This window comes from Sinocyclocheilus anshuiensis, unplaced genomic scaffold, assembly GCF_001515605.1.
Source record: "Sinocyclocheilus anshuiensis isolate Anshui unplaced genomic scaffold, SAMN03320099.WGS_v1.1 scaffold180, whole genome shotgun sequence".
In the NCBI taxonomy this organism is placed as follows: Eukaryota; Metazoa; Chordata; class Actinopteri; order Cypriniformes; family Cyprinidae; genus Sinocyclocheilus; species Sinocyclocheilus anshuiensis.
This window is the reverse complement of record NW_015554093.1, coordinates 159,728-174,695: the sequence shown is the minus strand read 5'-3', so window position 1 is coordinate 174,695 and position 14,968 is coordinate 159,728. Positions and strand designations below refer to the sequence as shown.

The 14,968-nt window shown below is 37.0% G+C and overlaps 1 protein-coding gene across 5 annotated transcripts in view; it reads right to left on the bottom strand.

Moving 5' to 3' along the window:
• Positions 1-1,044: 1,044 nt before the first annotated feature.
• Positions 1,045-14,968, bottom strand: part of LOC107669371 (dixin-A) — a 27,792-nt gene continuing 13,868 nt past the window's right edge. For 3 of the 5 annotated variants that reach the window (XM_016461565.1, XM_016461566.1, XM_016461564.1), the window contains exons 6-21: positions 8,600-8,706; positions 8,360-8,514; positions 8,180-8,269; positions 7,733-7,786; positions 6,601-6,651; positions 6,307-6,411; positions 6,135-6,188; positions 5,300-5,392; positions 4,396-4,465; positions 4,200-4,267; positions 3,961-4,122; positions 3,798-3,864; positions 2,466-2,574; positions 2,236-2,344; positions 1,899-1,978; positions 1,045-1,819 (exon numbers count right to left, since the gene is read on the bottom strand). In XM_016461565.1, coding sequence (XP_016317051.1) covers positions 1,813-1,819; positions 1,899-1,978; positions 2,236-2,344; positions 2,466-2,574; positions 3,798-3,864; positions 3,961-4,122; positions 4,200-4,267; positions 4,396-4,465; positions 5,300-5,392; positions 6,135-6,188; positions 6,307-6,411; positions 6,601-6,651; positions 7,733-7,786; positions 8,180-8,269; positions 8,360-8,514; positions 8,600-8,706 — 1,381 coding nt within the window. In that variant the 3' untranslated portion in view covers positions 1,045-1,812. The remainder of the gene's footprint in view (positions 1,820-1,898; positions 1,979-2,235; positions 2,345-2,465; positions 2,575-3,797; positions 3,865-3,960; positions 4,123-4,199; positions 4,268-4,395; positions 4,466-5,299; positions 5,393-6,134; positions 6,189-6,306; positions 6,412-6,600; positions 6,652-7,732; positions 7,787-8,179; positions 8,270-8,359; positions 8,515-8,599; positions 8,707-14,968) is intronic. The other 2 variants (XM_016461563.1, XM_016461567.1) reach the window with 2 other exon arrangements.

Sequence of the window (14,968 nt, the reverse complement as noted above, 5' to 3'; positions counted from 1 at the left end):
TAAAGCAGAATTTCAGTCATGGCATACAGTCACTTGTATCACCATCCATTGTGAGTGAATACGGTTCGTTAGCTATAGTCTTCTCTGATGAGAGTGATTATGTGCCTTTTTTGGATACAAAGGGGACATTTTCATATCTTTAAAATATTATTTAGTATTTATAGGACATCATTTATACAGTGTAAAGACACTATGCCTCGCTCTATCACTGAAATATTAACATATTTACATAAATATAAAACAGAACAAAAATACAAAAAGGCAAACCCGGTCACCTCTCTTTTGTAGCAGATTCCAGGCACTTTCCTGTAAACTCAAATCAGTGCAGCTGAACGGCACATCTGATAGTTACCAAAATTACATTTGAAAGCCTGCAGTGATAATGCAATATATCTACTGTATACTACATTTTATGTTGTGCTATGGTCAAAATCATGAGCTGTAATTTCACCACATTTATGGCATACAGACAAATCTTCAGTGCAGACTCTCAAAAGACATGCATAATGGTTAATGGGTAATCTCTAATGGTTAGAGAGTCGGACTCGTAACCCAAAGGTTTGCTATGGTCAAAATCATGAGCTGTAATTTCACCACATTTATGGCATACAGACAAATCTTCAGTGCAGACTCTCAAAAGACATGCATACAAAAAAAAAACCATTTCATCTGTTTAAATGTTAAATCTAAGGGCTCTTTAAAAAGACATATTGAATGACATTGTATGATCTTATCATAGAATTAGGCCATGGGGAAGTCGTGGCCTAATGGTTAGAGAGTCGGACTCGTAACCCAAAGGTTGTGGGTTCGAGTCTCGTACCGGCAGGTATTGTAGGTGGGGGGAGTGAATGTACAGCGCTCTCTCCCACCTTCAATACCACGACTGAGGTGCCCTTGAGCAAGGCACCGAACCCCCAACTGCTCCCCGGGCGCCGCAGCATAAATGGCTGCCCACTGCTCCGGGTGTGTGTTCACGGTGTGTGTGTGTTCACTGCTGTGTGTGTGCGCACTTTGGATGGGTAAATGCAGAGCACTAATTCCGAGTATGGGTCACCATACTTGGCCACATGTCACGTCACTTTCACTTATATCAAATAAGCAAAACACTTTGGGTCCTTTACTGATTTACCCTCTTTTTTTTTTTTTTTTGCATAACTTCATAAAGAATGTCTAACGTATATTTTAGGGAAACTCTTTCTCTAAGATAAAAAACTTCAAACTCCTTTCTGCTCTATACTCACATACTTTTACTGCTGCTTTCTTAAGATTCATAACCACATTCACACAAATACTCTTGACAGTCAAGATTACCGAACTGGTCTCTTTTTACTGCAAAATGATTTCAATTTTGGTTCATCAAAACAAACAAAAAAGTACTCTGGCGGAACCTACTTTAAAGCAGGTGAACTGAAAAATCCAGCGTCTCATTACAGTAACAAACAAAAGGCTCCTCCATCACAGTGAAGAGTTTGTTTGCTCGTAAAGCGTTTATTGGAATGGGTGTCCGTTCTATGGCAAGACCTCTAAAAGAGATCAGAAATCCTGTTCTCCCATCCTCTGTATATGTTTGAGTAATACTGGTCTGGACAGGACAGAAGATGGGACTCTATCATTTCTGGTGATCCTTATGATGATCCTCCAAGTCCTTTCAGGTGCATTCAGCTGTTCAGCTCATGCAGGATAGAGAAAAGGAGGGTGGGACTTTTTAGGGCACTAAAGCTCCATCCTCTGTACACTTGAGTTACAAATCAATGTTATTTCATTTTGGCACAGATGTCTCTCTTTCCTTTGACAGCTTCTTGCTGACTTGTGTTAGGTCCTGTCGAGGAAAATAGAGAGATTGAGCTTAAAATGGTGAGAAACGGATGTGCTACCAGCTGTATGGATGCATGCAGTACCCTCTTTGCCCATGATCCTCTTCTACCCAGGCTACGATCTTCCCTTCCCAGCCAGGCACCACTGCCTCATCCTGGAACACCTGGGAGAAGCCATAGGTCCTTTTTATACATTACACAATATATGTAACATTTTATTTAGATTTAATTTAGCTCAGTGTTTCTCAGCATTTTTAACTTAAAAGTCCCCACTTTTCAAAAAAAATATTCAAAGACCCCCTACGTAACTGAAAGTTTGCTGCGGCCCCCTAATGGGCCCTGGCCTTCTGGTTGAGAACCACTGATTTAGATGCTTGAATATATAAAGAAAATATCCTGTTGACTGATTATGTGGCAATACCTCTTCCTTCACAGTGCCGAACTCTGGATCCAGCGCTTTAAAATGGTACCGATAATTGCCTTCCCGATCTACAGCAGCCTTGAAGTCTCGCAGGGTGACCTCCCCAAGCCTGTTGACATAAGACAATGAAAAATTTCATAGCACACATCTAAAGTTTACCACATTATAGTGATTTAAGGCTGAAGATCCACTCAAGCATAGCAATATATGTGTAACAGCGTCTGACTGACCTCTTGGGGATGTTGATCATGAATGGCGTGAGGGAACAGTCAGTAAAGTACAGGACTTTGGTGCATGCTGAAGAGTTTAACGCAGGGCTGCTCTGAGAATGAGCCATTTCTGTAAGAGAGCAGTGGAGATTCTTCACTTTAGTAATGTTTTAAATAGGGATGCATTGATACCACTTTTTCCAGAACGAGTCAGATACCGATACTTTTATTTTTGGAACTTGCCGATACCGATATTGCAATTTAAATTTTTTCAAATATTGGGTACAGAAACCAAAAAAAAAAAGAAAAAGAAAAAGAAAAAAAGAATCACAGTTGGCTTCATTTAGTAAACAGATATTTTCTTTAGTTATTTTCACACTTAATTATATCTGTTAAAATGTATTGTACAAGCTTTTGTTATTTTCACTGTTCATTTTATTGTTCTGTGGTATTTCATCTTTAATTTAATAGTGCATTAGAGCTGCTCCATTGCAGCGGCTCAGTACTGTAATCACAAGGCGTTTTCCTGTAATAATGTATAACCACTCGTTATACATAAATCTTTTAACAGCGTTGAACATTTTCTGAAATATAAGACACGTTTTTATCATCTGGAACATTTTTGCGACTTATAATTCCAAAGCGACTCATATAATGCAGTTAACGTCAAGCAAGTTGCGCGCACACACTTGTATTGGTGCAGAATGAAAGACACGTATAGCCTAGCGTATTTCACACAGGCTGCTAGTTTCACTTTCGCTTTAAATAAAGTTGTGTATGCTTGACGTTTAAAATAAATGTTGTTTATAGTGAATGCCCCAATAATTTTTGTTGGTTTTTATATTTACAATTCAGTTTTAATCCAAATGATGCGTGTGCCAAGTGAGCGAACAGCAGTCAAGATAATGCAACAGAAGTGCACGCGCTCTCGCTCTCTTCTTACCGCCAAGTAACTTTAGTATTTTTGAATGTTTAACATTATATTAATTACATACATGTACTTCAGAGACACCCTTAAATCTCTAATAACTACATTCTGCTCTCTGTTGTTCTGTTGTCTGTGTTGCTTTGTCTGGACACCACACTGTTCACGCGTTGTGCGGTATTGGTTTTTGGTATTTCACTTTTCACGCGTTGTGTGGTATTGGTTTTTGGTATCGGAGCATTTTAATGAGTACAAATACGAGTACAGGAGTGCAGTATCGGGCCCGATACCGATACTGGTGCATAGTTTTAAATAACCAGCAATATACCTACTGAGAAACAACACAAGTACAAATTATGTTAATTTTTATTGTAACAGTTCTGTCATTTCCTGTACTGAGGTGTTTTGGGATTAAGATGTATGCTTACTTGAAGTAGGAGGCCAGGAGTCTCGATCTGAATGAGATGCTTTATGTCCTGGAGATTTGCCTCGGGTCTACAAAGAAACAGACTGATTTGAGAACAGAATTCTGGGACAATGTAGATCAGGTGCAAAACCTGCTGTGTGAGAATGGATAAACATTCCTCGTACCCTCCTCTCCTTTTTGTGGCGTGCTTCCAGGTCATAGAGGCGATCCATCAGGCTGGCCACACCTTGCTCAAGGGTGTCCAGAGTGTGATGCTGAGGGTCGTGACCTCCAAAGCTGTTCCTCAGACTACGCAGAGCATCTCTTACTAACTGCAGCTCCTCCGCCTATAAGAGAAACAATTACATATATCTCTATAGACATAAAAAAAACAAAAAAAAAACAAGGCTTCAGGCTTATTTACCCCATGGTGTGGTTTTGATGTTGTGATGGGTGGGTGTGAGTAGCCATTGTTTTGCGAGCCAGAAAGCTGAAACAGATGACAGGGTGACAAATCTTTACTTGAAACTTTAATAAATTATGGAAGCACTAAACATACTCTGCAATATGTGAAAACAAACAGCTGTGGGGAGAATTGTGTATTATTTATAGGCATGTTACCTCTGTCTCATGGCTCATTATCTCTTTGAGAATACTCTCCTTGTGTTCCAGCTCTCTCTGCAGGCAAGCCTGAAAAACAGAAACATTCTCATTCACACTGAACTGCTCTACAAAAGCAAGTGCAGAAGCCTTCAGCTACATAACAAGGTAACATAAATTATTAGGGCTCAATAATAAGGATTTTTTTCTGCTGGGGCGGTCAGGCCTGTACTTGCCCTGGTGATATTTTTACCTGCAAAAAAAACTCAAAAAAAGAAAAACTGCATGTTTTTAAATTAAGTTTTAAAAGCATTTACATTCAATTTAACATATATTTATAGAATACTACAAATATTTTCTTTATACGTTTATATTTGTATGCATTATATATTATGAGTTATTATATATTTATTACATATTGTAGATATTAATATTACTTTATTAAATGACATATTTACAAAAATACATTTACATTTACAAGCATACTTGAAGTTTTTAATTATATTTCTATTTTCATTCATTACATTTTTAATTATTATATATGTATTGCACATTGTAGATATTAATATTACTGTATTAATGAGCCAAATTTGCACAAAAAACATTTACATTTAACTTAATTTACAACTAGAAGCATACAAGAAGCATTTGTGATTATAAATTTCTATTTTTATACATATATTTTAATTATATATTTATTACATATTTTATACATTACTATTAAATGAGAAAATGTAAGTAAAACTTTTATGTATATATTTTTTACATTAAATACTAATTTGCAATAACAGCTGTACATTTTACTTGACATGCATAAATTCCTCAACAAATGAATAACTATCCTGCATTTCCATTCCCATCATGCAGTTCTCCTTCACAGCTGCTATGGTAGTTGAGTCTGCAGGACTGTGTTTGATGTTGTACCTGCTGGCTGCTGCTGTCTGTCAGCTTGCGCAGTGCCTCATCCAGCTTCAGCTGTTGCTGCTGCAGAAGTCGATCCTTTTGGCCCAGTTCTTTCTGTAAGTTTACATTTGTTATAGGAAGAGATGTGGTATAACTAGCAAAGCTTTATTATGAAAATCAGCATTTGATTAGAAAAAGCATTCTTTAATGTGGGGGATACTACATTATCGCTTTTTAAGATACAATCTACTCATACTTTAAAGCACAACTAGTCAAGCTAACCTTTTGAAAAATAAGTTAGCTTCACTACAAGCTACTAATAAAAACTAGTAACAAGACTGAAGCTTAAAAGTAATATATTTCTAAATGTATAAATATCAGATAATAGTTTACTTTATTCATTTAGCAAGCAGAACAAATTAAAGGGGTCATATGATGCGATTTCAATTTTTCCTCCTCGCTTTTTCAGACCGATGAGCTATGTAAAAATCGACGCGTTTCAAAAAGGCGGGGCATAGAGGAGAAACAATAATGTACAGTATGTGGTAAATAATGTGTTTTTTGAACTTTAAACCGCATAAACACATTTCATTACACCAAATACACAAAATAATGTTCTTTTTAGCAGCATCATATGACCCCTTTAATATAATCTGACATATAAACAACAAGGATCTCAATTAAGGTTGCAACATTAATTACCACTAAATATCAATAGACCTAGAAAACACTATAATTTATATAAAAACAACTGAAAACACACTAATGAACAGTAGAATTAGAATACATATTATTAATTATGGTAAAATGCTTTTAATAAACATATTATATTTTGTATATACAAAACAAGCCATGCCTTATATTCGCTGAGAAGTCTGTTCCTCTCCTCTAGCTTCCTCTGTAGCTCGGCCTGAGAAAATATACACAGATAATAACTGACAACTGGTCTCAGATTTACTATAACTGAAATGAAATTAATATGCATAGCATAAAGACAAAAATGTCAGGTCTCCGTTGCATGCGCTCACACTTTGTCCCGCCAGCTCATCTTTGGCCATACTGGTGCGCAGGAGTTCCTGTTTGAGCTGCAGGACTGAGGACTCCTGCACAGCCATACGCTGCTGAAGAGCATCCTGAGTGATGACAAAGCACAGTCAATTAAACTAAACTGTAGAGAGGGGGGGGGGGGGGTAATCAATCTCAACTTACATATCTAACTTGTTTATATTAGTCTGAAACATAAATAAGTTGAATTCTTCATTATGTAAGTGTGAGGGTCTTATTTCATAGGCATGTGGAGTTTGGAGGTATGCAAGACTTACTTTCACTCCTTGCAGGTTGCGAGCCTCCTGTTTGAACCTCAACAGCTCCCTCTGCATGTAAATATAATATAAATAAGAAAAACTCAAGAGACTTTACAGCATGAATTGGTTATAAAAAAATCATCAGGACTTGACAAGATCAGCACATACATAGTAGTAACTACATAGTTTGTTCTGTCAGATCAACTTCTCGACCAACTTCTCTTGCACTGGCTGAAAGGGTCATTCATCCCTTTAGACTTCATCTGGACAAGCTCCTGTTGCAGGGTGTCAGTCACCTTAGACCGGCCTGCCATCTTGCAATCTCAGTGAAAACTGGAGGACTGCTGCCAGTTAAATAGGGTTTGTCATATAATTAAGGAAATTAGCTCCAGGTGGCAGATTAACACCAATAACTTGGAGGTATCTGTAAGTGTTCTCTAATTTTGATCAGAGTTCTTTTTCAAATATCTCATTTAAGTTTTTTATACTGTGCTTCAGAATACAATTAATTTATGAAATATGCTTAACAAAAACTGGCCTTCTTACTCCTATTAGGATAACTTCAAATAGGACTAAGCAGTGACCTTGGAAATTATAGGGTGTTCTCTAATTTTGATCTCCACTGTGTATTATATATATATAATACACAGTGGATTAAATGAATTCCACTTATTGCAGAATTATCATGGAGGTGTTCCAAGAATATATATATTGCGGTTCATAATATTACAACAATACATAATATTACAATTCAAAGTATGTATTCTATTTTACTATATTTTTAAATGTTATTTATTCCTGCAATAACAAAGCTGAATTTTTAGCAGCCATCACTCGAGTCTTCAGTGTCACATAATCATTAAGAAATCATTCTAATATGCTAATTTGGAGCTCAAGAAACATTTCATATTATTATCAATGTTGAAAAAATATTCCCAATATCTTTGTGGAAACTGTTTTTTTTTTTGTTTTTTTTTCAAGATTCTTTGGTTAATAGAAAGTTCAAAAGAACAGCATTTATTTTAAATAGAATTCTTTTAAACATAATAAATGTTTTTATTGTCACTTCTGATTCACTTAAAACTTATGGATAAAAGTATTACATTCTCAAAAAAGCCCAGCCCAGAACAAAAACACTGTGAATGCCCACCTTTAGTTCTTGACTCTCCGCCATGCTCTGGTCCAGGCGACTTCGTATTACAACCTGTAGCACAACAACAAGGGGTTTTTTGCTACTTCAGAACAAAACCACCATAACTACAGCACACTTATTACGCTAAACACAGAAGGAACTGGTTTACACTACAAATTTACAGAAAACAGAAAAGAAATGGAAGAGAGAAACAGACACTGTAGGAGAGAAGGAGAGAAACCGATACCTGCGTCTCTCCCACAAACAAAGCAAAGTTCACTGTGAGAGTAACATGATCTGCCCTGACAGAACTTAGTGAAAGAGCAGGAGAGAATGAGAGAGATGGGGGGGGAGGGAGGGGCATAGGAAGTCACATATTATCAAGAGCGAGGGATATGCAGGATATGGAAGAAAAGGGGCCAATTTGGGGTAAAACAAAACCGTGACAGAAATAAAAATACGCACCAGTTGCTGCTCCGCATTTTCAACCCCCTCACCCAGACTGAGCAACACCTCCTGCTCATCCTCAGGTAATGAACCGTGGAGAAGGAGGGCCTATAAAACACACAAAAACATCTGTTAAATGCCACAAGCTCTCTAGAAGCAATTAAAATTAAATTAGGAGATGATATATGTTAGTGTCACCTGTAGGCTAGACAACATTTTCCGTGCCTCCTGCATCTCCCTCTCCAGCTGCTCCTGCTGCTCACACAGTTTGTCCTCCCAGGTGCAGCCACCAGCTAGACCATCATGCCCCGAGACAATGGCCTGGTCATACAGGGCCAATTTCACTGTGTCCTCTAATGGTAAACAGAGATAGATCATGAGTGTTGTATGTGGATGAGACCATCGATGTCCAGATGATTGACTGATAGGAATCAATACCTGACTTAATAGTTTTCTCCCTGGACAAGGTGTCTAATAGTCCTGCCTTCATGTCTGATAGGCTGACAGAGTCTTGGGGACTGTGGGTGGGGCTCGGTGAACTGAGGCTGTGAAAATAAACCAAAAACATACAGTTATTGATGTTGGGCTAAACTTTACAGTCAAGTCAACGTTAGTCTAACACACGGCTTTTTATTGTGCTGTATTTTTTATATTTTATTTATATATATTTACTATTTGTTTTCTCATTAATTAAATTATATTACATGTACTGATGTACTGATGTATAGATAAACTTTACAGTTAAAGTCAAATGTTGTCTATTTATATTCATTTTTGTCTCCATTAATTTTTTAATTAAATTAAATAGTTTCTGGCTCATCCTAACAGTATATTTTAATTGTGCTTTAAAAAATAAATTATTTGACTATAATTTCTAATCCATACAAAACACAAGAACAGTTTGGTAAAAAAAATAAAATAAAAAAAAAAAGTCATTATTTACTCCCCCTCATGTTGTTCCAAACCTGTACGACTTTATATAAGATGACTTCATTTAAGATATTTTGAAGAATGTTTACACTGTTTTGTTCTATACAACAACAAATAAATTGACCTCAGGAAAAAAAAACAACAACAACAACAACAACCACCAAGCAAGCAGACAATTGCATAAAATTGTCATAAAAGAAGTTAATACGCTCCATTACAGGTTACAGTACAGACTGAAAAATGTTATGCCTTGTATAGGCAAAGTGCAGCGTACACTCCCTTCTACGAGTTTGGAACAACATGAGGCCGAGTAAATGATGACAAAAAGCTTTTTTGTTTGAACATCCCTTTAAATGAATTCCACTTATTGCAGAATTATCATGGAGGTGTTCCAAGAGTGAGTTACAATATCACAAAGACAGACGCTTTTGTTTATGTTTATCAGGTGCTGCATCTGGTTTCTCAGAAAGGCAGAGCTAGATAAAAATAAACAGGCACTTTCCTCCTGTGCTTCAGGACTTTTAAAACCAGTTACCATGGAGACCCTTTGCAGATATGAACAGCTAAGTCTGTCAGGATCTGCTCTTGTGTTTGATCTGATTCCCTATCAATAATACACGGTTAATCCCTTTCAAAGGCACAGGCTTATGAGCCAATGTCTTGCATGCATGAAAATTATAACACCTTCAGTTTGAAAATTACAATACAGCATTTATGTATCGGTGTCAAACATGTGTTCTTAAATAGACAGTATTAAAAATACAGGCTCTTCAATGACACATTTGCTTCAAAAAATTCTATAAAAACATTGTAAAATCATTTCACGTAAATTGAGGTTTAATCCAAGTCTCCTGAGGTGGGACAGTTGTTTTATGTAAAGAAAAGATTTAGTTTAGTGTTTATTCGCATACAGTATAAACAAAGAGCACATTAAATATGGTAAAACAGAAACTAAACCATACTTGCACATCAAACAAGCACATCTGAGTTTCCAGTTATTATATTTGCATTATTTACAATGTCTTTATGAACTCTGTGAAGTGTCAAAGTTTTAGAGTAATGGACTTTCAATGGAGGGACAGAAATTTTATGTTTCATTAAAAATACCTTTATTTGTGTTTTGAAAATGAAGTGTCTTATGGGTTTGAAACGACATGAGGCTGAGTGATTGATGACAGAATTTTTATTTTTGGGTGAACTAACTCTTTAATATTACGCTAAAAATTCCAGATCAGTATATTGGTTTCTATAAACACAGCCATAGATGGTCTAAAGAACTAAGATAAGCGAATTTGTTTGTGGCATCAGATTGTCACATTTACTGTTGCTCTGCGGAATTTCACTGGTGAATTCCAATCATTTCAATTGAAATCCATGTGATCAGTGGTTAGCTTGAAGGCAAAAAAATTCCCCATTCAGATTTTGCTCATATTCAAATTGATCACATGAATTTGCAGCGCTGAACAACAGAAAGCTGCTTGGTTTGAAAGTGACTTCTCTGTGAGAATTCACTATTAACAATGGAAAATGTTTTTGTTTTCCAACACGAAATTTCGCTAATGTGCACCTTAACGGATTATTTATTTGTAAGTATGTAAGTATTGTATGGTAGGAAATTGGGGAAACTACGAATAGAGAGTATATTTCTGTCAGTTTCAGTTTTCCACATGCATTAAACTAGTGGAAGAGTGAAGGCCTGACACCACAATGTCTTTCAGGCCCTGGAGCGTAGGATACGGATCTAAACTCAGCCCATGATGGGTCAATCCAAGTGCAGCCCTGGCAGACCTGTCTGTGAGGGGACAGCACAAGCCTGCAGCTCTTACAACCTCACTCCTTCTCGGTCTACTATCATGAGGCATGCAAATTTGAACCCTCCCACATCAGTTGTTCTCCAAACTAAGTCACAAAAATGAAAGGACAGTCCTGCACCCTTGCAGGACCTTCAGATTAGACAGAGTGTGACGATGCTGTCATTATCAATGCTGGACTTATATTGGGGAATAAATCCCATCCACCTCATTGGTTCCATTCAGTTACAGTGACATTTCCACCAACACACAGAGCGAATGGATCTCGCCTGGGTGATCTTTGGAGGATTCATGTTTATTTTCAGACAGATTAAGGCCTGAGGTTTCCCAAGTCAATTTGCATTGTGTGGATTTGGTGCAGTGAAGAAGAAGAAAAAAAAACAAAAAACAGGCGGAGCATATCATGCCTGGAAATCTCCAAACTGTTTTGAGCTCTGCAAATGATTTGTGTTCGGTGTGTGATGGATGAAGACAAAATGCCAAGGCTGTCGTTTTAACAAAGCAACAATACTTCTTCTCGAAAGAAACAGCGCACTTGTTTTTTTTTCTTTTTTGTTTAGTGTGTATGTTGTGCTGGCTCTCATTGTCCTAATCCAGGCTGCGGACCGCAGAGATCCTGAAAGAGACGGCCTGTCGCACTCCACATTACTCTCTTTGTTTTATTTTTCTCACGTTGTGGGGAGGGGGAAGGAGGGGACTGTTCTCTTTCAAAACCAAATCCAGCCCCCTCCTGATTGACAGTCCTGCACCCTTGCAGGACCTTCAGATTAGACAGAGTGTGACGATGCTGTCATTATCAATGCTGGACTTATATTGGGGAATAAATCCCATCCACCTCATTGGTTCCATTCAGTTACAGTGACATTTCCACCAACACACAGAGCGAATGGATCTCGCCTGGGTGATCTTTGGAGGATTCATGTTTATTTTCAGACAGATTAAGGCCTGAGGTTTCCCAAGTCAATTTGCATTGTGTGGATTTGGTGCAGTGAAGAAGAAGAAAAAAAAAAAAAAAAACAGGCGGAGCATATCATGCCTGGAAATCTCCAAACTGTTTTGAGCTCTGCAAATGATTTGTGTTCGGTGTGTGATGGATGAAGACAAAATGCCAAGGCTGTCGTTTTAACAAAGCAACAATACTTCTTCTCGAAAGAAACAGCGCACTTGTTTTTTTTTCTTTTTTGTTTAGTGTGTATGTTGTGCTGGCTCTCATTGTCCTAATCCAGGCTGCGGACCGCAGAGATCCTGAAAGAGACGGCCTGTCGCACTCCACATTACTCTCTTTGTTTTATTTTTCTCACGTTGTGGGGAGGGGGAAGGAGGGGACTGTTCTCTTTCAAAACCAAATCCAGCCCCCTCCTGATTGTGACCCACACAGACACTAAAGACCCTCACTTATTCAGTTCAGTACTCCACACCATTTCTTTCTCTTTTCAGTGCTGCATTTGCCAAAGAAAAACATCAATTTATAGATGGATACAGAGTAAACTGAAACTCATGTGATCGAAACTAAACTCGAAAAATCCCTCACTATTTATTAAGAGTTTTGTACTGATCTTTGAACCACTGTTCTCAAAACAAGACTCTAAAAACAATGTGTGTATTGATGTGAAACAGGTACTTCAACATACAACATAAGACTTAAACTAAAGGGTTTATTAAAAAGACAGTACCAACAAGAAAAAAAAATACATTTGTACTTTTCCTGACAATTCTAGGGTGGTTGCCAGGGCATTGCTAAGTGTTGGTTAAGGTGCTTTTTAGTGTATTGCTGTGTGGTTTCTAAGGCATCTAGGGTGGTTGTTTACAGCAAGAAATGTATATATATATATTTTTTTTTATTTTTATTTTTATTTTTTTTTTGAAAGAAATTCTTAATTTTATTCAGCAAAGAAATGCAGCCTTGGTGAGCATAATGGCTTTTTTTTTTTCACTCAAGCAATAAACCTGATCTGTTTTACCAAAACAGTGTCATTAACATTCAATGCAATTTCTTTTAAACTCATAATTTCATGACTGCTGAAAACCAACAAACTGCTTATATTAAAATACTATATGTGACCCTGGACCACAAATCCAGTCTTAAGTCACTGGGGTATATTTGTAGCAATAGCCAAAAATACATTGTATGGGTCAAAATTGTTGATTTTTCTTTTATGCCAAAAATCATTAGGAGAGAATAATCAATTAAAGATCATGTTCCATGAAAATATTTTGTAAATTTCCTACTGTAAATATATTAAAACTTAATTTTTGTCTAGTAATATGCATTGCTAAGAACTTAATTTGGACAACTTTAAAGGCGATTTTCTCAATATTTTGATTTTTTGCACCCTCAGATTCCAGATTTTCAAATAGTTCTTTCTTGGCCAAATATTTCCCTATCCTAACAAACCATACATCAATGGAAAGCTTATTTATTCAGCTTTCAGATGACGTATAAACCTCAATTTCGAAAAATTGACCCTTATGACTGGTTTTGTGGTCCAGGGTCACATATTATTTTGTCTAAATAAATTACAAATAAAACACTAAAAATAATCATTTTAAATGCTACCAGTGACATTACATAAAAGAACATTAATTTGCAAAAGATTACATTACATTAAAAGATTACATCATTAGTGTTTTTAGAAATTAACTTCAAGTGAGTGTTAGATGACGGTGTAAATGTAAAAACAGCAGAAATGAGCATGCACAATTAAATATCCAGTACCAGGCAATACAGATCAATTTTAAAACATAGTACTGATATACGTATTGTGCATCCATTAAAGCAGGGGTCTCCAACCTTTTTAACACCACAGACCGGTTACGTTTGGAATATATTCTCGCGGACCGGCTGTATATATACACAGTATATTAGACTATTATATAATATTATAACAGCATTATAAAGTGGTTCAACGCATTATATTGTGTTTTTTTATTTTTTGAGTCACAGATCGAACTATTTTTTCAGATAAGCAAGAAAATTTAAAGCAGAGAGAATGACAATGCCGTGAATGGGTTTTGACAGGCTAATTTTATGTGTATGTATTTTCTATCAGAACGATGATTTGAGTTACTATTGCAATTATCGATGCAGTATGAAGGACATACACTGGTGACATTTTTCACAATCACGACAAACAATCAAATACTGCCCTAAACTCAACAGCGGAAAGGCAGCGTTATCCTGCAAGTATGGCGGATAAACAAAGCAGTTTCCCAGAACTCAACGCGGCGTTACGTCACATTCTCATTCTTTATTGGCAACACAACGTAATTCCGCGCTGTCTGAAACACGTCTCTATGCTTGTGCATGCTTTGATTGTGTGCGAGAACAGCGCGTGAGTAACGAATTGAGCTCTCTATCGTTTCTTCTTCTTGTGGTTTAAAATTGCTTGTACGTGTAAATTGGCAAATTAATCTGCGAATCACGTGCATGCCGAACGGTAGGGTCTCATCCGTACATATTACGGATCAACTGTGATCCGTTTAAAGGGGTCATATGATGTTGCTAAAAAGAACATTATTTGGTGTATTTGGTGTAATGAAACGTGTTTATGCGGTTTAAGGTTCAAAAAACACATTATTTTCCACATACTGTACATTATTGTTTCTCCTCTATGCCCCGCCTTTCTGAAACGCATCGATTTTTACAAAGCTCATCGGTCTGAAAAGCAAGGTGTGCTCTCTGATTGGCCAGCTATCCAGTGCGTTGTGATTGGCAGCGAGGTGTACTCTGATTGGCCAGCTATCCAGTGCGTTGTGATTGGCCGAATACCTCAAGCGTGTGATGACCCTTACCATACTGTGATGCCGTGTCCCGGCCGGAGCGACGAGACAAAAACATTAAAACCCATTATAAACGAGTCATTTATTGCATCCAGTGGGGACATAATTAAGGATTATAACGACTTATACTGTCTTTTTACACATTGCGTTGCATCGCACCGCGCAAACATAAAACCATGTCTGCATTTGTGATCGGAGAAATTACAAACAAGCGCTACAAACTCGCGTTTGAATCATCAGTGGCAAATTCTTTAAATATGAAAACGTACTTACAGACTGAGTCAGA